This window comes from Triticum aestivum, chromosome 2B (genome assembly GCF_018294505.1).
Source record: "Triticum aestivum cultivar Chinese Spring chromosome 2B, IWGSC CS RefSeq v2.1, whole genome shotgun sequence".
Classification (NCBI taxonomy): Eukaryota; Viridiplantae; Streptophyta; class Magnoliopsida; order Poales; family Poaceae; genus Triticum; species Triticum aestivum.
The window spans coordinates 4,005,701-4,028,494 of NC_057798.1; the positions used below are offsets into that span (position 1 = coordinate 4,005,701).

The following is a 22,794-nucleotide window of genomic DNA, read 5'->3' on the forward strand; positions in this document are numbered from 1 at the left end:
GTACCTGCTTTGTCATGGTCACCAGAGCAGCAGCACTGTGATTATCTGTTCAAATTAATGTGTTGTCAGACTTGCTTCATTTTACACAATTTGCTTGCAAGAATAGATCCATGGACATATAGAAAAACCTAGTGCTCACATTTACATGTAGTCTAGCTTGTGCGTTAGGGCATCTCCAACAACAACCCGCAAATTTCCTCCCGCGTCCGTCCGCGGACAGCGGGACCAGTCCGTGGACACGGATGCGGGAGGACGACATTCAACCATAGCCGCATACATTTCAAACTCTTTTTCAACAAACCGGATGACGTTCATGCAAACAAGACCGGATTTTATATAAACATGACAGATTTCATATAAACACGGTCCAGACTTCATATAAACATGACGGATTTCATTACATGTACATCAACTAAGCGGTGCTAGTCCGGCTCCGGACGTATAATTTACAGTAGAGTAAGCATTATATGAAACCGAGGCATCGAGCCAATAAAATTTGTAAATGGCCATGCAACAATGGAGCCACAAAACAGAGCTGTCTATCAGAGTGGTCTATTAAAAGACCATAGTCTTGATTGTACAGTAAAGCCTAGAAAACAACAGATAAATAGATAGATCAACCTAACCGTTCCAATCTTAAAAAATTCTTCATGAGACAACTCCAAAGAGTATGTCATTAATATCAGATGTCACAGAACAGAGCTGTTGAGTCTACCTGGGATCCGACTTTGCTGATGGTCCATGATTGTTCTGCGCTATACTGTTCAACAAGGTGATCATTCTCGGCGACGTCTTTCATTGGCGGGCACCTCCATTTGGCACCGATCCTCGCCACATCCGCTCCCTTGGCTCCAGGCATGGCGACGGCTTCGGTGAGCGGCTGAGACTAGACATGGTGACCATGGCTGACAAAAAAACATTTGCAACAATAGTCTCTTCAACAAATTCAATTCCGCCTAATATAATTTGTTGTTAGATCAACAACGGTGATATTTATGCAAAGGTTTTGACATCAAATGTGCGAGCAACATAATAGGAGACAAAATGCGATGGTTGACTAACTCCGACAGGTGTGGCAGTTGTCAGCAAGGAAAATCATCTCACGCATAAAAGCTATTGTTGTATGACTAAAAAAACGAATCAACGATTGCTCGTGTTTGTTTTTTCTGGCGGAGCTGGCTCATGGCACGAACCTAACATGCTGAAGTTATTATAGCATTCATTGTACACACTTGATTAGAGAGAAGTGTACATGCAAGTAGCATGACAGTAATGTTGCGTTAAGCACTCAGTTAATTATTTCTATATGCATCACCATTTGTATCAATATACATCAACCGTACAATTTCAAATGCTAATTTGTAGGTAAGAAGCCTTATGTACAACACCAATTTCAAATGCTAATTTGAAGGTAAGAAGCCTTATGTATAGGACCAACAAGCTCCAATAAGTAGATTTCACAACAGAGACCCTACAACGTTCTCATAAGGACGGATATAACTTACCAAGTCAGTAACAATATAGTAAGCATAGTATGGAACTGAGGCATCTCAGGGGAATATAAAAATTGGAAATTTTATTGTAACTTAGGAAGTTATTATCATTCGTGACACATTAATTATCATAGAACTAGTTTCGCAAAATGACACACTTGATTAGAGGGCAGGTGAACAAATAAGTAGCAGGTTAATGCTACATTAAGGACTTTAGTTAAATATCACCACTTGTTCAGTAATTCAGTATACAACAATAGTATATTGTCAGAAGTCTCATTACTCAATTTTTTTATGTTACCATTGGGCGTAGTCATCCCGTTACCATTGCTGGCCATAACTTTTTGTCTCATCGATTAAATCGCGGACATACCGTCGTTGTTAACACTAGTACCATTAATTTTTAGTTTGATTATCTAATTGTTGTGAGAACTACTATAATAGTCAAATGAACAAAGCTCAGCCTTGGGACACTTGAATTCTAAATGTTATGATTTGATAGCAATTTCTAAGACGAAGAAAGCAACACCGCAACCAATGGTACACACGGGGATCTAGGACAAAATAATCGTGGCCACATCATACATTCTTGAATTATCTTTTTTGTCTTTGTAAATTTAGAAACATTGATAAAGTTATTTGCTAGTTTCGTGCAGTACAAAGGACTCTACCAAGTTCGAAAGTTCAGTAAATATTTAGGTGTGGTATGGATAAAGATGGATGCATTCCAATTCATTAGTGACCTAAATTAATTTTGTTGAGTAGGACAGCACCTTCACTTTGATTAGATAAATAACATAAATTAATTTGGTGGAGTGAGATCCATCTTAAGGAAAGAGTTTCTTAAATGTCTCAAACTAAAACAAAAAGGAAACAGATTCTTATGGCATTGTTAATTGTTCTAGTTATTTTTGGAATGTTCTTTGTGGGTATTGGAATATATTATTTAACATTATATGGGAAGTAACGAATTGAAAACAATGCATTCAATGAAAAACTATATCATAGAGTAAAAATATTTACTATCAAAATGGCATGTTGGCTCACTCATTGTAACCCACTAGGTCGAGAAAACATTTGATTTGACAATATCGAACGGCTCAACCTTAATGCGGGTATAGAATCACCTGATGTCCGGCCTGCCCGCCACTCCGGGTCCAGGTCTCGTGCTTCCTAGCATGGAATCCCTCGCCGCCCCCTCTCCGGTACCTCTTCTTCGCCGCAAATCTTCCGATTTCTTGTACTATTTAGTATGGTTGTGCTAGTGCGCCGCTTTTACCGTTCGGTCTTTTGTTTGGGGATGCGCTATTCGTGAAACGCGTCCGTGCGTGCGTTCCACCGAAAACTCTGTGTGTGTGTGTGTGTGTGTGTGTGTGTGTGTGTTTGTTTTTCATTAATCTATTTTCAAGGTTTTTACGCACATGGTTTCGTGGGGAGGGTTCAAAACGCGTCCTCATGTCCAAAACAGAGTAGCATAGGGTCGAGTAACATGTCGATTTGCCCTGCTTAAGAGGAGGAACCTTTTCTTTTTTCTACACTTTTTTTTTATTTGCTGCAAATCTGACTAGTTTTTAGGATTGACGAATAGGCAACTTTACCTTGCATCTGCATCCTGCGTGTGCAGTGTACTGATCGATCGGATTTGCGGGCTTTGTGCAGTTGGATCGGGCAACAAGATGGAGTCCGTTCGACAATTGGCGCGGTGCCGCCGTGTGGACGGCAAGAAGTGGCGGTGTGCCAACGACGCTGCCTCCGGCTCCAAGTTTTGCGAGCGCCATTCAAGAAAGCGCGTGAAAACACTGTTCATCCCCCAGTCCCAACCGCCGGCCGCCTCCGGCTCCAAGTTCTACGAGCACCGTTCAAGAAAGCCGCAGCTCGTCCCCGAGTCCCAACTGCCGGCCGCCTCGTCCTCCTCTGCCACAGGGTCGTACCTACCGGTAAATTTGTATATCTCCGTTATACCTCACATGAGTAACCCCCTGTGCAAATAACATTGATCTAATAGATGATTCTCCTAGTCCGATGTGCCGCGCCTCACCACGGCCACTATCGGCGGCAATGGGTTTCAGACCCATTCCGCCATTGGTGGCGACAACATGTCCTTCTCCTCGTCCTCGGCGCTGGAGGCAAACATGTTGGAACATGCAAAGATTTGAGGTGCACATGCACATTTCAAATTAATTAACTTGCATGTGTTTGTGTCCAGTCTGAAACTCAGGTACACTGCTCGTGGAATAAGCTATGTGGCAGATGAGCAGAGTCAGCTCATAACACCGCTTTCAAGCTACCCTCGGCTTGAAGCTGACTTCTTGCTAGGTCAGAACTACACCGTCAAGGCCGAGCGACAGCAGCCGCTTTTATTTCCGGGGTGCGGCGTCGACCTCCGGACCATGGACTCCACAAAGCAGGAGGAGAATTTTGCCGTGGATAAAGAGTGAATGCAGCCATGCATGATGGTGTGCCTTTGCATTACCCACCAAGATTAACATCACCGTCGCGCACCTGTGCGACTAGCCTACCAGGCAACCTCTTATTTAAACACGACGACTCACAATAGTTTCAAATATGCTTATTTCCCACAATTACAAAATTCAAGATGGTTCCAAATTTTGAAAAACCTTCATATTATTTTTCATAAAAATGTAACTTCAATTATCAGATTGACACGTGTCTTGAATAAAAAGAAATTTGTGTGAAATGTATGTGGAATGTTTCTAGAACTGATTGAATATAAAAATAATTGAAATGTGTTAAATCTACAAATTATATTTGTACATTGTTTTGAACCAATTAAAAAAATTAATAGTTGTATGGAATGCTTCTGAAATTGATTAAAAAATAATGATAATAATAACACAGAAATAATGATAGTTGTATGGAATGCTTCTGAAAATGACACAGAAATAATGAAGGATTTGTGTAAGAATATACCCATTGGACGAAGACATATTTAGTTTTATTTTTTTCCTTGATAATAATAACATAAACCAAACTCATTTCAGATATTGTTTTGTGATTAGCATGAATGAATCCACAACCCCCCGGCGACTACTAAGTTTGGTTTGAATTGGTCGTCGCCCAAATATTGTGGTGTGGCTGTCTGTTTTGAAATTTGAATCTGTTGGAGAAGAGGGGGTTGGAAAACTTGGGCAGAACACACAGTACACTTTGTGAGAAGCAAGCAAACAAGTTATTGCGGGATACTGACGTACCAATTGAATTCTAGGAGTACGTTTGATGAAAGATGCATGAACCAGGGATGGGGCCGGATGGGGATGGAGGGAAGAAACGCATTGGATGCCATGCCCTGCCCTGCCCTGCTCTGCTCTCGAGTAGAGTAGTTGGCCCGCCGTGTTAATTTCTACCCTCTGTCTCTCTCGCCCAGCATTATTTATGACTGACTGCGCGCTCTTGTGCGTTTGTTGGTGAGCAATGAATGACCTGAGTATTTGTTTGTGAAGAGGCAAGGCAAGGCAAGGCAAGCCAAGCCAACAAACAAATACTCCAGCCATGCCAACCCAAGCCAGGGAGGGAGGGAGGGAGGCTACCTCGTGGTCTTGGGCACACAACTACTCCTACTCGGTGGCAGTGGCAGTGGCATAAGCACAAGCACATGGCGGGCGGGCAGGTGGATGAGGGCTGACCTGACATGACCCGGCGGCTTGCTTCCAGTTCCAGTTCCTGTTCCAGCACGGCGGAGGCAAGGCCGGCCTGGAAGACGACGCACGCGTCTTCGTCTTGCTCACCGTTCGTCCCCTCGCCGGCGCCGCCATCGTTTGCCGTTGAACTCGCCAGGAACAGAGCAGAGAAGGATGGAAGGCTTGGTCGATGATGAATTGTTGCACGGCCACCAGGTACATGGGCCTGACCGCTTTGGCCCATCCGCTTCTTCTTTTCTCTCAACGTCTCAAAAAAAAACCCTACTCTTTTTCTCTATTTGCACACAACCCGTGTTACTACGCATTTCGCTCAAAGAAAACTAATTTAAAACACACTCTGCTAAAAACAACTAATTTAAACACATGGTAATTTATTTTCATGCAAAAATAACTGTACTGGTTTGATTAAGAATCTTCCACTTACACTTGATCATGTAGTGTTGCAAGTGATCGTACTGCCTAACTTGGAAAATTCTGAGATATCAATAATATTGTAAACCTTAAAATAACAATGCAATCTTTTTGAGTACCCAAGTTTTAAAAACATGATTTTTTTTGTTAATTTCACTGTATTAAACATACTTATTTTTAAAAATTCAAATGTTTGTAATACTAATGTAATACAGAATATTCAAAAAATCTTTCCGTGCTGATTTGAAATTTTGAATATGTCTATAGTGGTGCCATTTATTCGATAGAACTAGGGGCCACGGTAATATTTTTGAACACCATGTCAATGCCTAAAACGGTCCTAATTTTAAAAAACTAGAATGGCAATTTTCAGTAACCTGATGGGAATAGTTTCTAGCGTTCAAAGTTGTATTTTCGGGGCCTATTATCATTGTTTTTGTGAACTATTTTGATGAAGTCATCGTGCACTTGGTGTGCGCTAGATGAAATAGTGATGTATGGATTATTCTATGAATTATTTGAATTATTTTTCTGTGGATTATTTGAATGCGCAAACAAGTACTGCCAAGACCCCATTTCTGCAATTTCAAAAAACGTTTCTGCAATGCCAAAATAAACGAAGAAACAAAAAAACAGAAAACAGAAAACAGAAAATAAATTTAGAAAGAAGAAAAATAAACAGAAAAGCGGAAAAAGAAGAAAAGAAAAAAACGAAAAACAAAAAAACCCAAGAAGAAACAGGAAAGCCGGTCCAACAGAAAAAACGGTCCATGTCGCTAGTGGGCCGGCCCATGTAATGGGCCAGCTCATGTAGCTAGCTCGGTCCTGTTCCCTGTGCGTTTCTTCGACAATTTATTTGCCGCAACTAGCGTCAAATAGAATATTCCAGGAATGGTGGCCCGCTCGGTCCTGTAGTTGCTGCAGGGCCGGAATGGTACATACATGGGCCCGCCCGGCTGGCTTCTATTTTGTTTTCTTTATTATGCGTCACAACGTAAATTATGTTTATGTGAAAAAACCTGTCATTTAGAAACATTTGTGAACATTCTTTAGAAAATAATATTTCAAAGAAATGGTAATCTTTTTAAAACATGTGAACATTTTTCTATAACTATGAACTTTTCTTAAAAAAAGTGAACATTTTTCTATAACTATGAACTTTTTTTAAAAAGTGAACATTTTCTAATAATTTCATGAGCATCTTATAAAATTATGGATATTTAAATAGCATGAACAATTTATAAGAAAATAAATACCAAAAATGCAAAATTTAATAATAGAACTGGTAGATAAACAATAGAAGATTTTGTTTTTGAAAAAACGGGTTAGAAGAACCTTCTAGAACTTTTCTAAAACCGGAAAAACAGACAATTTATCGCACTGAGAGGCAAATAGGGTTTGCGCGACCAACGTCTTATGCTAACAATAGTATAATTTCTTTTTTTATGGTCAATAGTATAATTTCTGCCATGTGCATGTCGAGAAAAACTGCTGTAGAAATTACAGCAACCACGAAGTTCTGGAAAGAAAAGCAAGTAACGCTAAAGTAAAAACCTAAATAAGTGGGCGCTTCCTAAATTAAGTAGCCGCTGGTTTTCTTTGAAGCAAGTATGCCCTAGAGGCAATAATAAAGTTATTATTTATTTACTTATTTCATGATAAATATTTATTATTCATGCTAGAATTGTATTAACCGGAAACATAATACATGTGTGAATAAATAGACAAACATAGTGTCACTAATATGCCTCTACTTGACTAACTTGTTTATCAAAGATGGTTATGTTTCCTAGCCATGGACAAAAGAGTTGTCATTTGATTAACGAGATCACATCATTAGGAGAATGATGTGATTGACTTGACCCATTCCGTTAGCCTAGCACTTGATCGTTTAGTATGTTGCTATTGCTTTCTTCATGACTTATACATGTTCCTGTAACTATGAGATTATGCAACTCCCGTTTACCGGAGGAACACTTTGTGTGCTACCAAACGTCACAACGTAACTAGGTGATTATAAAGGAGCTCTACAGGTGTCTCCGAAGGTACATGTTGGGTTGGCGTATTTCGAGATTAGGTTTTGTCACTCCGATTGTTGGAGAGGTATCTCTGGGCCCTCTCGGTAATGCACATCACTATAAGCCTTGCAAGCAATGTAGCCAATGAGTTAGTTACGGAATGATGCATTACGTAACGAGTAAAGAGACTTGCCGGTAACGAGATTGAACTAGGTATTGGATACCGACGATCGAATCTCGGGCAAGTAACATACCGATGACAAAGGGAACAACGTATGTTGTTATGCGGTTTGACCGATAAAGATCTTCGTAGAATATGTGGGAGCCAATATGAGCATCCAGGTTCCGCTATTGGTTATTGACCGGAAACGTGTCTCGGACATGTCTACATAGTTCTCGAACCCGTAGGGTCCGCACGCTTAACGTTACGATGACAGTTTTATTATGAGTTTATAAGTTTAGATGTACCAAAGTTTGTTCGGAGTCCCGGATGTGATCACGGACATGACGAGGAGTCTCGAAATGGTCGAGATATAAAGATTGATATATTGGAAGCCTATATTTGGATATCGGAATGGTTTCGGGTGAAATCGGGATTTTACCGGAACACCGGGGGGTTACCGGAACCCTCCCGGGGGTTAATGTGCCTTAGTGGGCCATGAGGGAGAAGAGGAGGGCCAGACAGGGCAGGCCGCACGCCCCCTCCCCCCTAGTCCGAATAGGACAAGGAAGGGGGGGCGGCGCCCCCCTTTCCTCTTTCCTCTCCCTCCTTTTCCTTCTCCACCAAGGCAAGAGGGGGGAGTCCTACTCCCAGGCGCACCCCTAGGGGGCCGGCCGCACCTCCCCCTCCCTCCTTTATATACGGGGGCAGGGGGCACCCTAGAACACACAAGTTGATCTTGAAGATCGTTCCTTAGCCGTGTGCGGTGCCCCCCTCCACCATATTCCACCCCGGTCATATCGTCGCGGAGTTTAGGCGAAGCCCTGCGCCGGTAGAACATCATCATCGTCACCACGCCGTCGTGCTGACGGAAATCATCCCCAACACTTTGCTGGATCGGAGTCCGGGGATCGTCATCGAGCTGAACGTGCGCTGAACTCGGAGGTGCCGTACGTTCGGTACTTGGATCGGTCGGATCGTGAAGACGTACGAATACATCAACCGCGTTGTCATAACGCTTCCGCTTACGGTATACAAGGGTACGTGGACAATACTCTCACATCTCGTTGCTATGCATCACCATGATCTTGCGTGTGCGTAGGAAAATTTTGAATTTACTACGTTCCCCAACAGTGGCATCCGAGCCAGGTTTTATGCGTAGATGTCATATGCACGAGTAGAACACAAGTGAGTTGTGGGCGATACAAGTCATACTGCTTACCAACATGTCGTACTTTGGCTTAGCGGTATTGTGAGATGAAGCGGCCCGGACCGGCATTACGCGTACGCTTACGCGAGACTGGTTTCACCGCTACGAGCACTCGTGCTTAAAGGTGACTGGCGGGTGTCTGTTTCTCTCACTTTAGCTGAATCGAGTGTGGCTACGTGCGGTCCTTGCAAAGGTTAAAACAACACTAACTTGACAAACTATCATTGTGGTTTTGATGCGTAGGTAAGAACGGTTCTTGCTCAGCCCGTAGCAGCCACGTAAAATTTGCAACAACAAAGTAGAGGACGTCTAACTTGTTTTTGTAGGGCATGTTGTGATGTGATATGGTCAAGATGTGATGCTATATTTTATTGTATGAGATGATCATGTTTGGTAACCGAAGTTATCGGCAACTGGCAGGAGCCATATGGTTGTCACTTTATTGTATGAAATGCAAACGCCCTGTAATTGCTTTACTTTATCACTAAGCGGTTGCGATAGTCGTAGAAGCAATAGATGGCGTAACAACAACGATGCTACGATGGTGATCATGACGGTGCTTCGGAGATGGAGATCACAAGCACAAGATGATGATGGCCATATCATATCACTTATATTGATTGCATGTGATGTTTATCCTTTATGCATGTTATCTTGCTTTGATTGACGGTAGCATTTTAAGATGATCTCTCACTAAAAATTATCAAGAAGTGTTCTCCCTGAGTATGCACCGTTGCGAAAGTTCTTCGTGCTGAGACACCACGTGATGATCGGGTGTGATAGGCTCTACGTTCAAATACAACGGGTGCAAAACAGTTGCACACACAGAATACTCAGGTTAAACTTGATGAGCCTAGCATATAACAGATATGGCCTCGGAACACGGAGACCGAAAGGTCGAACGTGAATCATATAGTAGATATGATCAACATAGTGATGTTCACCATTGAAACTACTCCATCTCACGTGATGATCGGACATGGTTTAGTTGATTTGGATCACGTGATCACTTAGATGACTAGAGAGATGTCTGTCTAAGTGGGAGTTCTTAAGTAATATGATTAATTGAACTTTAATTTATCATGAACTTAGTCCTGGTAGTATTTTGCAAATTATGTTATAGATCAATAGCTCGCGTTGTTGCTTTCATATGTTTATTTTGATATGTTCCTAGAGAAAACTGTGTTGAAAGATGTTAGTAGCAATGATGCGGATTGGATCCGTGATCTGAGGTTTATCCTCATTGCTGCACAGAAGAATTATGTCCTTGATGCACCGCTAGGTGACAAACCTATTGCAGGAGCAGATGCAGACGTTATGAACGTTTGGCTAGCTCAATATGATGACTACTTGATAGTTTAGTGCACCATGCTTAACGGCTTAGAATCAGGACTTCAAAGATGTTTTGAACGTCATGGACCATATGAGATGTTCCAGGAATTGAAGTTAATATTTCAAGAAAATACCCGAGTTGAGAGATATGAAGTCTCCAACAAGTTCTATAGCTAAAAGATGGAGGAGAATCGCTCAACTAGTGAGCATGTGCTCACATTGTCTGGGTACTTCAATCACTTGAATCAAGTGGGAGTTAATCTTCCAGATAAGATAGTGATTGATAGAATTCTCTAGTCACCATCACTAAGTTACTAGAACTTTGTGATGAACTATAGTATGCAAGGGATGACAAAAACGATTCCCGAGCTCTTCGTGATGTTGAAATCAACGAAGGTAGAAATCAAGAAAGAGCATCAAGTATTGATGATTGACAAGACCACTAGTTTCAAGAAAAGAAAGAAAGGGAAACTTCAAGTAGAATGGCAAACAAGTTGTCACTCCCATGAAGAAGACCAAAGCTGGACCAAAGCCTGAAACTGAGTGTTTACACTGTAAAGGAAATGGTCACTGGAAGTGGAAATGCCCTGAATATTTGGTGGATAAGAAGGATGGCAAAGTGAACAAGGGTATATTTCATATACAGATTATTGATGTGTGCCTTACTAGTGTTTATAGTAGCCCTTGAGTATTTGATACTTGTTCAGTTGCTAAAATTAGTAATTCGAAACAGGAGTTACAGAATAAACAGAGACTAGTTGAAGGGGGAAGTGATGATGAGTGTTGGAAGTAGTTCAAGATTGATATGATCATCATCGCACACTACCTATACTTTTGGGATTAGTGTTAAACCTAAATAAATGTTATTTGGCGTTTGCGTTGAGCATGAATATGATTTGATCATGTTTATTGCAATACGGTTATTCATTTAAAATCAGAGAATAATTGTTGTTCCGTTTACATGAATAAAACCTTCAATGGTCATACACCCAATGAAAATAGTTTGTTGGATCTCGATCGTAGTGATACACATATTCATAATATTGATGCCAAAAGATGCAAAGTTAATAATGATAGTGCAACTTATTTGTGGCACTGCCGTTTGGGTCATATAGGTGTAAAACGCATGAAGAAACTCCATAAAGATGGTTTTTCGGAATCACTTGGTTATGAATCATTTGATGCTTGCGAACCGTGCCTTTTGGGCAATATGACTAAAACTCCGTTCTTCGGAACAATGGAACAAGCTACTGACTTGTTGGAAATAATACATACTGATGTATGCAGACCAATGAGTATGAAGGCTCGTGGCAAGTATCGTTATTTTCTGACCCTCACAAGATGATTTGAGCAGATATGGGTATATCTACTTGATGAAACATAAGTCTGAAATAGTTGAAAGGTTCAAAGAATTTCAGAGTGAAGTGGAAAAATCATCGTAACAAGAAAATAAAGTTTCTGCGATCTGATCGCGGAGACGAATATTTGAGTTACGAGTTTGGTCTTCAATTAAAACAATGTGGAATAGTTTCAGAGCTCACGCCACCTGGAACACCACAATGTTATGGTGTGTCCGAACGTCGTAACCGCACTTTATTGGATATGGTGCGATCTATGATGTCTCTTACTGATTTACCAATATTGTTTTGGGGTTATGCATTAGAGACAGCTGCATTCACGTTAAAAGGGCACTATCTAAATCCGTTGAGACGACAGCATATGAACTGTGGTTTAGCAAGAAACCCAAGTTGTCGTTTCTTAAAGTTTGGGGCCGCGATGCTTGTGTGAAAAAGTTTCATCCTGATAAGCTCAAAACCCAAATTGGAGAAGTGCATCTTCATAGAATACCCAAAGGAAACTGTTGGGTACACCTTCTATCACAGATCTGAAGGCAAGATATTCGTTGCTAAAAATGGATCCTTTCTAGAGAAGGAGTTTCTCTCGAAAGAAGTGAGTGGGAGGAAAGTAGAACTTGATAAGGTAATTGTACCTTCTCCTGAATTGGAAAATAGTTCATCACTGAAATTAGTTCTAGTGATTCCTACACCAATTAGTGAGGAAGCTAATGATGATGATCATGAAACTTCTGATCAAGTTACTACAGAACCTCGTAGGTCTTCCAGAGTACGGTCCGCACCAGAGTGGTATGGTAATCCTGTTGGGGAACGTAGTAATTTCAAAAAATTTCCTACGCACACGCAAGATCATGGTGATGGCATAGCAACGACAGGGGAGAGTGTTGTCCACGTATCCTCATAGACCGTAAGCGGAAGCGTTATGACAACGCGGTTGATGTAGTCGTACGTCTTCACGATCCGACCGATCCAAGTACCGAACGTACGGCACCTTCGAGTTCAGCACACGTTCAGCTCGATGACGATCATCGGGCTCCGATCCAGCAAAGCTTCGAGGATGAGTTCCGTCAGCACGACGGCGTGGTGACGATGATGATGTACTATCGGCGCAGGGCTTCGCCTAAACTCCGCGACGATATGACCGAGGTGGAATATGGTGGAGGGGGGCACCGCACACGGCTAAGGAACGATCCGTAGATCAACTTGTGTGTCCTGGGGTGCCCCCCTGCCCCCGTATATAAAGGAGCAAGGGGGAGGAGGCGGCCGGCCAAGGGAGGGCGCGCCAGGGAGGAGTCCTACTCCCACCGGGAGTAGGACTCCCTCCTTTCCTAGTCCAACTAGGAGACCTTCCATGTAGTAGGAGTAGGAGAGAAGGAAAGGGAAGAGAGAAGGGAAGGAAGGAGGGGGTGCGACCCCTCCCCCTAGTCCAATTCGGACTAGGCCTTGGGGGGGTGCGCGGCCTGCCCTACGCAGCCCCTCTCTCTTTCCCGTATGGCCCAATAAGGCCCAATACTTTTCCCCGGCGAATTCCCGTAACTCTCCGGTACTCCGATAAATACCCGAATCACTCGGAACCTTTCCGAAGTGCGAATATAGTCGTCCAATATATCGATCTTTACATATCGACCATTTCGGGACTCCTCGTCATGTCCCCGATCTCATCCGGGACTCCGAACTCCTTCGGTACATCAAAATTCATAAACTCATAATATAACTGTCATCGAAACCTTAAGCGTGTGGACCCTACGGGTTCGAGAACTATGTAGACATGACCTAGAACTATTCTCGGTCAATAACCAATAGCGGAACCTGGATGCCCATATTGGCTCCTACATATTCTACGAAGATCTTTATCGGTCAAACCGCATAAGAACATACGTTGTTCCCTTTGTCATCGGTATGTTACTTGCCCGAGATTCGATCATCGGTATCCAATAACTAGTTCAATCTCGTTACCGGCAAGTCTCTTTACTCGTTACGTAATGCATCATTCCGTAACTAACTCATTAGTAACATTGCTTGCAAGGCTTATAGTGATGTGCATTACCGAGAGGGCCCAGAGATACCTCTCCGACAATTGGAGTGACCTAATCTCGAAATACGCCAACCCAACATGTACCTTTGGAGACACTTGTAGTACTCCTTTATAATCACCCAGTGACGTTGTGACGTTTGGTAGCACCCAAAGTGTTCCTCCGGTAAACGGGAGTTGCATAATCTCATAGTTACAGGAACATGTATAAGTCATGAAGAAAGCAATAGCAACATACTAAACGATCAAGTGCTAGGCTAACGGAATGGGTCAAGTCAATCACATCATTCTCCTAATGATGTGATCCCGTGAATCAAATGACAACTCTTTTGTCCAAGGCTAGGAAACATAACCATCTTTGATAAACAAGCTAGTCAAGTAGAGGCATACTAGTGACACTATGTTTGTCTATTTATTCACACATGTATTATGTTTCCGGTTAATACAATTCTAGCATGAATAATAAACATTTATCATGAAATAAGGAAATAAATAATAACTTTATTATTGCCTCTAGGGCATATTTCCTTCAAATCCTGTTCTGAAAGTCATGTTACTAGACCATGATAAACCTACAAACTATGAGGAAGCGATGATGAGCCCAGATTCCGCAAAATGGCTGGAGGCCATGAAATCTGAGATAGGATCCATGTATGAGAACTAAGTGTGGACTTTGGTGGACTTGCCCGATGATAGGCAAACCATAGAAAATAAATGGATCTTCAAGAGGAAGACGGACGTTGATAGTAGTGTTACTATCTACAAAGCTTGACTTGTCGCAAAAAGGTTTTTGGCAAGTTCAAGGTGTTGACTACAATGAGATTTTCTCAACTGTAGCGATGCTTAAGTCTGTCCGAATCATGTTAGCAATTGCCACATTTTATGAAATTTGGCAAATGGATGTCAAAACTACATTCCTTAATGGATTTACTAAAGAAGAGTTGTATATGATACAACCAGAAGGTTTTGTCAATCCTAAAGGTGCTAACAAAGTGTGCATGCTCCAGTGATCCATCTATGGACTGGTGCAAGCATCTCGGAGTTGGAATATACGCTTTGATGAGTTGATCAAAGCATATGGTTTTATATAGACTTTTGGAGAAGCCTGTATTTACAAAAAAGTGAGTGGGAGCTCTGTAGCATTTCTAAATACTATATGTGGATGACATATTGTTGTTTGGAAATGATATAGAATTTCTGGATAGCATAAAAGGATACTTGAATAAGAGTTTTTTTAAAAAGAAAGACCTCAGTAAAGCTACTTACATATTGAGCATCAAGATCTATTGAAATAGATCAAGACGCTTGATAAGATTTTTCAATGAGTACATACCTTGATAAGATTTTGAAGTGGTTCAAAATGGAACAGTCAAAGAAGGAGTTCTTGCCTGTGTTCCATGGTGTGAAGTTGAGTAAGACTCAAATCCCGACCACGGCAGAAAATAGAAAGAGAATGAAAGTCATTCCCTATGCATCAGTCATAGGTTCTATAAAAGTATGCCATGTTATGGTCCAGACCTACTGTATACTCTGCCCTGGTTTGGCAAGGGAGTACAATAGTGATCTAGGAGTAGATCACTGGACATTGGTCAAAATTATCCTTAGTGGAATAAGGATATGTTTCTCAATTATGGAGGTGACAAAAGGTTCGTCGTAAAGGATTACGTCAATACAAGTTTTGGCACTGATCCAGATGACACTAAGTCTCGATCCGATACATATTGAAAGTGGGAGCAATCAGCTAGAGTAGCTTCGTGCAGAGCATTGTAGACATAGAATATTTGCAAAATACATACGGCTCTAAATGTGGCAGACCCGTTGACTAAGCTTCTCTCACGAGCAAAACATGATCACACCTCAGTACTCTTTGGGTGTTAATCACATAGCTATGTGAACTAGATTATTGACTCTAGTAAACCCTTTGGGTGTTAGTCACATGACGATATGAACTATGGGTGTTAATCATATACAGATATGAATATTAGTGTTAAATCACATGGCGATGTGAACTAGATTATTGACTCTAGTGCAAGTGGGAGACTGAAGGAAATATGCCCTAGAGGCAATAATAAAGTTATTATTTATTTCCTTATTTCATGATAAATGTTTATTATTCATGCTAGAATTGTATTAATCGGAAACATAATACATGTGTGAATACATAGACAAACATAGTGTCACTAGTATGCCTCTACTTGACTAGCTCGTGAATCAAAGATGGTTAAGTTTCCTAGCCATGGACAAAACAGTTGTCATTTGATTAACGGGATCACATCATTAGGAGAATGATGTGATTGACTTGACCCATTCCGTTAGCCTAGCACTTGATCGTTTAGTATGTTGCTATTGCTTTCTTCATAACTTATACATGTTCCTGTAACTATGAGATTATGCAACTCCCGTTTACCGGAGGAACACTTTGTGTGCTACCAAACGTCACAACGTAACTAGGTGATTATAAAGGAGCTCTACAGGTGTCTCCGAAGGTACATGTTGGGTTGGCGTATTTCGAGATTAGGTTTTGTCACTCCGATTGTTGGAGAGGTATCTCTGGGCCCTCTCGGTAATGCACATCACTATAAGCCTTGCAAGCAATGTAGCTAGTGAGTTAGTTACGGAATGGTGCATTACGTAACGAGTAAAGAGACTTGTCGGTAATGAGATTGAACTAGGTATTGGATACCGACGATCGAATCTCGGGCAAGTAACATACCGATGACAAAGGGAACAACGTATGTTGTTATGCGGTTTGACCAATAAAGATCTTCGTAGAATATGTGGGAGCCAATATGAGCATCCAGGTTCCGCTATTGGTTATTGACCGGAAACGTGTCTCGGTCATGTCTACATAGTTCTCGAACCCGTAGGGTCCGCACGCTTAACGTTACGATGACAGTTTTATTATGAGTTTATAAGTTTAGATGTACCAAAGTTTGTTCGGAGTCCCGGATGTGATCACGGACATGACGAGGAGTCTCGAAATGGTCGAGACATAAAGATTGATATTTTGGAAGCCTACATTTGGATATCGGAATGGTTCTGGGTGAAATGGGATTTTACCGGAACACCGGGGGGTTACCGGAACCCTCCCTGGGGTTAATGGGCCTTAGTGGGCCATGAGGGAGAAGAGGAGGGCCGGCCAGGGCAGGCCGCGCGCCCCCTCCCCCCTAGTCCGAATAGGACAAGGAAGGGGGGGGGGGGCGGCGCCCCCCTTTCCTCTTTCCCCTCCCTCCTTTTCCTTCTCCACCAAGGCAAGAGGGGGGAGTCCTACTCCTGGTGGGAGTATGACTCCTCCAGGCGCACCCCTAGGGGGCCGGCCGCACCTCCCCCTCCTTCCTTTATATAAGGGGGCAGGGGGGCCCCTAGAACACACAAGTTGATCTTGAAGATCGTTCCTTAGCCGTGTGCGGTGCCCCCCTCCACCATATTCCACCTCGGTCATATCGTCGTGGAGTTTAGGCGAAGCCCTGCTCCGGTAGAACATCTTCATCGTCACCATGCCGTCATGCTGACGGAACTCATCCCCGACACTTTGCTGGATCGGAGTCCGGGGATCGTCATCGAGCTGAACGTGTGCTGAACTCGGAGGTGCCGTATGTTCGGTACTTGGATCGGTCGGATCGTGAAGACGTACGACTACATCAACCGCGTTGTCATAATGCTTCCGCTTACGGTCTACGAGGGTACGTGGACAATACTCTCTCCTCTCGTCGCTATGCATCACCATGATCTTGCGTGTGCGTAGGAAAATTTTGAAATTACTATGTTCCCCAACATTCTTTTCCAAAAATCAAGAAGAACCTAGAAAATTGTCATACTCCATGTCAATAGATTCAGCGGGTTAGCTAGATTCAGACCGTGAAACTCATCCAAAACTAGTAGATTCAGCGTGTCATTTACAAAATTACAAGAAGGACCTAGTACATTGTCATACTCCGTTGAGCCAGGGAGCAAAGTACCTAGAGACACTTAACGTTAGGGGGCAGGTGTAGAGATAAGCAACAAGACAATAATGCCATATTATATACAGAAACATTATAATTTAAAATGCTAATTAGAAGGGAAGAGGTCTTATCTATAGGACCAACATGCTCCAATAGAAACATTTCTCCACAATGATCCTAGACGTCAACGTAAGCGTGGTAAGCCCATTTACAGTAGAGTAAGCATAATATGAAACCGAGGCATCGAGACAATAAAATTTGTAAATTTCCATGCAACATAGAGCCACAAAACAGAGCTGTCTATCAGAGTGGTCTATTAAAAGACCATAGTCTTGATTATACAGTAAAGCCTAGAAAACAACAGACAAACATATAGATCAACCTAACCATTCCAATCTTCAAAAAATTCTTCATGACACAACTCCAAACAGTATGTCATTAATATCGGATGTCACAGAACAGAGCTGTTGAGTCTACCTTGTATTTGACTCTGCTGGTGGTCCATGATTGTTCTGCCCTATACTGTTGAACAAGGCGATCAATCTCGGCGACGTCTATCATTGGCGGGCACCTCCATTTCGCACCAATCCTCGCCACATCCGCTCCCTTGGCTCCAGGGATGGCAACGGCTTCGGTGAGCGGCTAACACTAGACATGGTGACCATGGTTGACAAAAAACATTTGCAACAATAGTCTCTTCAGCAAATTAAATTCTGCCTGATAGAATTTTCTATTAGAACAACAACGGTGATATCTTTGCAAAGTTTTTTGACACTAAATGCGCGAGCAACATAATAGGACACAAAATGCGATGGTTGACTAACTCCGACGGGTGTGGCAGCTGTTAGCAAGGAAACTCATCTCAGGCACAAAAGCTATTTGATGTATGACTATAAAACAAAAAAATAGAAGCTTGCTCGTCTTTGTTTTTTCAAGCAGAGCTCGCTCATGGTACGAATTGTAACTTGCTGAAGTTATTATAGCATTCATTATACACACTTGATTAGAGACAGGTGTACATGCAAGTAGCGAGATAATAATGTTGCATTAAGCACTCAGTTAAATATTTATATATAATAATTTCTATGCATCATCACTTGTATCGATATACAACAACAGTATAATGTCAAATGCTAATTTGAAGGTAAGAAGCCTTATGTACAACACCAATTTTTCAAATGCTAATTTGAAGGTAAGAAGCATTATGTATAGGACCAGCAAGCTCCAATAAGTAGATTTTACTAAAGAGACCGTACAAAGTTCTCATAAGGATGGACATAAGTTACCAAGTCAGTAACAATAGAGTAAGCATAGTATATATGGAACTTAGGCATCTCGGGGGAATATAAAAATTGGAAATTTCATTGTAACTTATGAAGTTATTATCATTCGTGACACATTAATTTTCATAGAACTAGTTCGCATAATGACACACTTGGTACACATTGCTGGCCATCCTGTTACCATTGCTGGCCATAACTTTTTGTCTCAGCCATTAAATCATGGACATATCATCGTTGTTAACACTAGTACCATTAATAAAGTTTAGCCTTGGGACACTTGAATTCTAAATGTTATGATTTGATAGCAAGTTCTCAGACCAAGAATGCAGCACCACAACCAATGGTACACACGGGGGATCTAGGACAAAATAATCGTTGCCACATCATACATTCTTGAATTATCTTTTTCATTAAATCCGAAAATATCAGTCTTTGAAATTTTAGAAACATTTACAAAGTTATTTGCTAGTTTCATATAGTACAAAGGACTCTACCAAGTTCAAAAGTTCAGTAAATATTTAGGTCTGGTATGGATAAAGATAGATGCATTCCAATTCATTAAAGACCTAAGTTAAATTTGTTGAGTAGGGAAACAACTTCACTTTGAGTAGATAAATAACATAAATTAATTTGGTGGACTGACATCCATCTTAATAAAAGAATTTCTTTAATGCCCCAAACTAAAACTAAAGGGAAAGAGAGTCTTATGGCATCGTTAATTGTTCTAGTTATTTTTGGAATATTTTTTTGTTGGTATTGTAATATATATTTAACATTGTATGTGAAATAACGAATTGAAAACAATGCATTCAGTGAAAACTATATCACAAAGTAAAAATATTTAGTATCAAAATGTCATGTCGGTTTATTGTCTTGGTACACATTAAGGGAACTAGGAGAAGAATAAGAAGATCAGTACAACAAATGGAAAGCATAAAAAGTTAAAGAAAAAGAAGACGAATATCAGCACAAGCGAGACATACACAAAAAGTGTTGTCTACACAGAAGTCCTCACCAATTAGGTAATGCAACATTTAAAAAAATTTCAAAAATTCAGTTTCTACTTCGTAGGTTGATTTACGACCGATTTAAGCATTTATGTTACATATTGCATTGTTAATTTCCTAACCCTAAATTCATTATTTGAATTCTACAAAACCATTCAACTATTAACTTCTGGATTAAAATTCGGAACCACTTGATCGTCTTAAAGAGCATGTCTTCATGTCATGAACCACTAGCTCATTCATGGTTATTTAAAACTATGATCACTCTGGTGATCCCCATTATGTTTGTACAAGCTATATCAACAATTCTATGTGTATATGCAAATTTAGCAGCAAAATGTGTAGGTAAGGGGAAACTAAGACTTACCCGTCAAAATAGGGACATATTTCTCGTCTTGGAGCACTGGTTTTTATAAACATGGCTTTCTCTAACTCATCCAAAAGCTGGAATATATCCGGCCCATTTTGAAGAATACATATCAATTTCACAGCTATAAATAAACAAAACCACTACACAAGCAGATGAATATAATCTGGTAGACGTAGTATATTTAATTGTGGAAAAACAAAGAAAAACACCCAATATGAACCTTGAAAACAAATGCTCATCCCTCTCATGTTATTCGGGTCTGGCATATGACTTTGCTCCTGTCTTTTCTGTGTTTGTTTTCACCAACCTCCCCGACCTGTTTTTGTGTATGTGTGTTTTTTTCTTGGTTTTAACGGTTTATTTTCAGTTTTTTCTATTTTATTTTATTTTATATCTTTATCCTTTTTATTTTTAAATCCATGCATTTTTTGAATCATGAGAGAATTTTTGAAAGTCCAGGCATATTTTTTACAAATTCATGAATATTTGAATTCTGGAAATATGTTTTGAGTTCGAAGAACAATTTTAGAATTCAGGAGTATATAGTGAGTGGAAAAACATTTATGCAGGAACATTTTTAAATTAATGATATATTTATATCCACATACATTTATTTATTTCGATAACACTTTTTGAAATGCTAGTATATTTCTAAATATTTTATTGTTATTTTAAAATCTAGGAACATTTTCAAATTCTGGGACGTTCTTTAAAATTATGGAACATTTATTATATTTCCTAATATTTTTCCAATTAACAGGAAAATCAAATCCAGCAACTTTTTTCAATTTTTGTTAAAAATGAAAAGTAGGAAAAAGAAAACCAAGAGGAGAAAAAGGAAAAAAATATATATATTCATATTTAGTGCCACCTTTAGCACTGCATTACTAGCTCGGTGGGTCTCGGGCCAGTAGCGCTAGCTCACCGCCTGCTCCGCTCGTGAATTGAAAACAATGTGCATGAATGTGTAAAAAACAGCTCAAAAAAAGAAATTATCGGTTGTTTGATATATTTGAAAAGTTCACTGACCTAAATATTTACAAATTTTTAAAAATGTTCTTGAATTTAAAAAAAATTACGAATATTTGCTATGAACACATTTGAAAAAATGTTCAAGATTTTGAAATTATCGTGATTTTTAAAAAGTTCATGATTTTGAAAAAAAATAAAGAATTTATAAATGTTCACAAATTCTGAAATCTCATGAATTTAAAACAAGAAAAAATAAAAAGGAGAAGAATAAAAAATGAACACGGAAAAAAGCCTAAAAGATAACTAATAAAGCACAAAGAAACAAGGAAAAGAAAAATGAGAAAAAAACGTCCAAAAGATTCTAGAAGCTTCCAAGAACCGGTGAAAAGGTAGCTTCCTGAGTTGGAAGATTTTGCTATCTCTGCGTGTGCAACCCCGCACAAAAAATAAAACTTTGTTGCTATTTTCTCTATGTCTTGTGGACCTGAATAAACTGCCTCCCTACGCAAAGCTTCTTCATCTCCAGATACGACCATCTTTATACCGGGGGGACGGGGGTTCATTGTAGCTGAGTGAATATTCTTGAGAGATCATGTACAGGTATAGGCGCCCAATGGCTCTCATCAAAGATAAAGTAGTCTTGAGAGAAGTGGACCGCCAAACTCAGACCGAGGACGTAAAGCTTCCTTCACATTTGCACATTTCCTGACAGAGCTTCTATGTGTGTGTCCCTGGCAATGGCGTACACCACACCGCCATGGTGGTCGCGCATCACGTACCGCACCGGCGCTCGTCGCTCTGAACTGAAAGCGCGCGGCATCAACATTGAACTTTACCGCTCGTGATGGCCTTTTTGACCCGGACTTAATTGGCGCGAATTAAAGACACGGTTCTTTCCTTTTCACATCATAAGTTGAGGTGAGCAGAGCACTCCCATCCCAAGCATGTTCAGCAGCAGGTCCCCCTCCGTCCACAACACTTTCATTTCTGAGATGCCACCAACACCCCTCAGTAGGTCCGTCCTTGGAGATTTTTGGCTAGCAGCAACAGAAGAAACCAGTCAGGCCAACTATGGGGTCTGTCTGATACAAACTATCCAAGTGTAGTGCAACTTATATTCATCAATCATCGTAACGTAAAATCCAAACTCTGGGTCTGAGACAACATCCGGCGCGCGCTCAAGCAATCAGGCGCCACGAGTGCACGCACGGAATAGGATGAGATGAGCACCATTCCATGTTCACATCTGCCAGGCAAAGCAGCAGCAAATGAGATGCTTAGGTACTTGCCACGCTTCCTCGGCAGGGGAGCGACTCTGAAATGTTTTCGTCAGATAACATAATAAGAAGCGTGTTAGCTAGCTAGTGTAATTCTTGTAGAATACTGACAGTGAGCAGTACAACACATTCAGAACACACAATGGCTGTGATGTTGAGCGATTTCGCGACATACCTCATGCTCATCTTAGCTACTAGTTACAGCTGACGTACATAGCAACAGTTAAGTGTAACTTGAAGAAAAGGTGTGCCTCGCTGCGCCGTTATAACT

At 40.9% G+C, this 22,794-nt stretch overlaps 1 protein-coding gene across 2 annotated transcripts; it reads right to left on the reverse strand.

Annotated features, from left to right (window-relative positions):
- Positions 1-373: 373 nt before the first annotated feature.
- On the reverse strand, positions 374-5,712 carry LOC123043037 (uncharacterized). 2 transcript variants are annotated; one of them, XR_006418986.1, is made up of 3 exons: positions 5,138-5,708; positions 716-905; positions 374-589 (listed from the first exon to the last, which is right to left on the reverse strand). XR_006418986.1 is itself a non-coding variant. In XM_044465374.1 (2 exons), exons 1-2 carry the CDS (start codon positions 5,373-5,375, stop codon positions 796-798), a joined length of 348 nt encoding a protein of 115 aa, XP_044321309.1. In that variant the 5' UTR covers positions 5,376-5,712; the 3' UTR covers positions 374-795. The 2 variants fall into 2 exon arrangements, 1 of the variants encoding a protein (XP_044321309.1); XM_044465374.1 differs by having other exon boundaries at positions 374-905; positions 5,138-5,712.
- Positions 5,713-22,794: the final 17,082 nt, after the last annotated feature.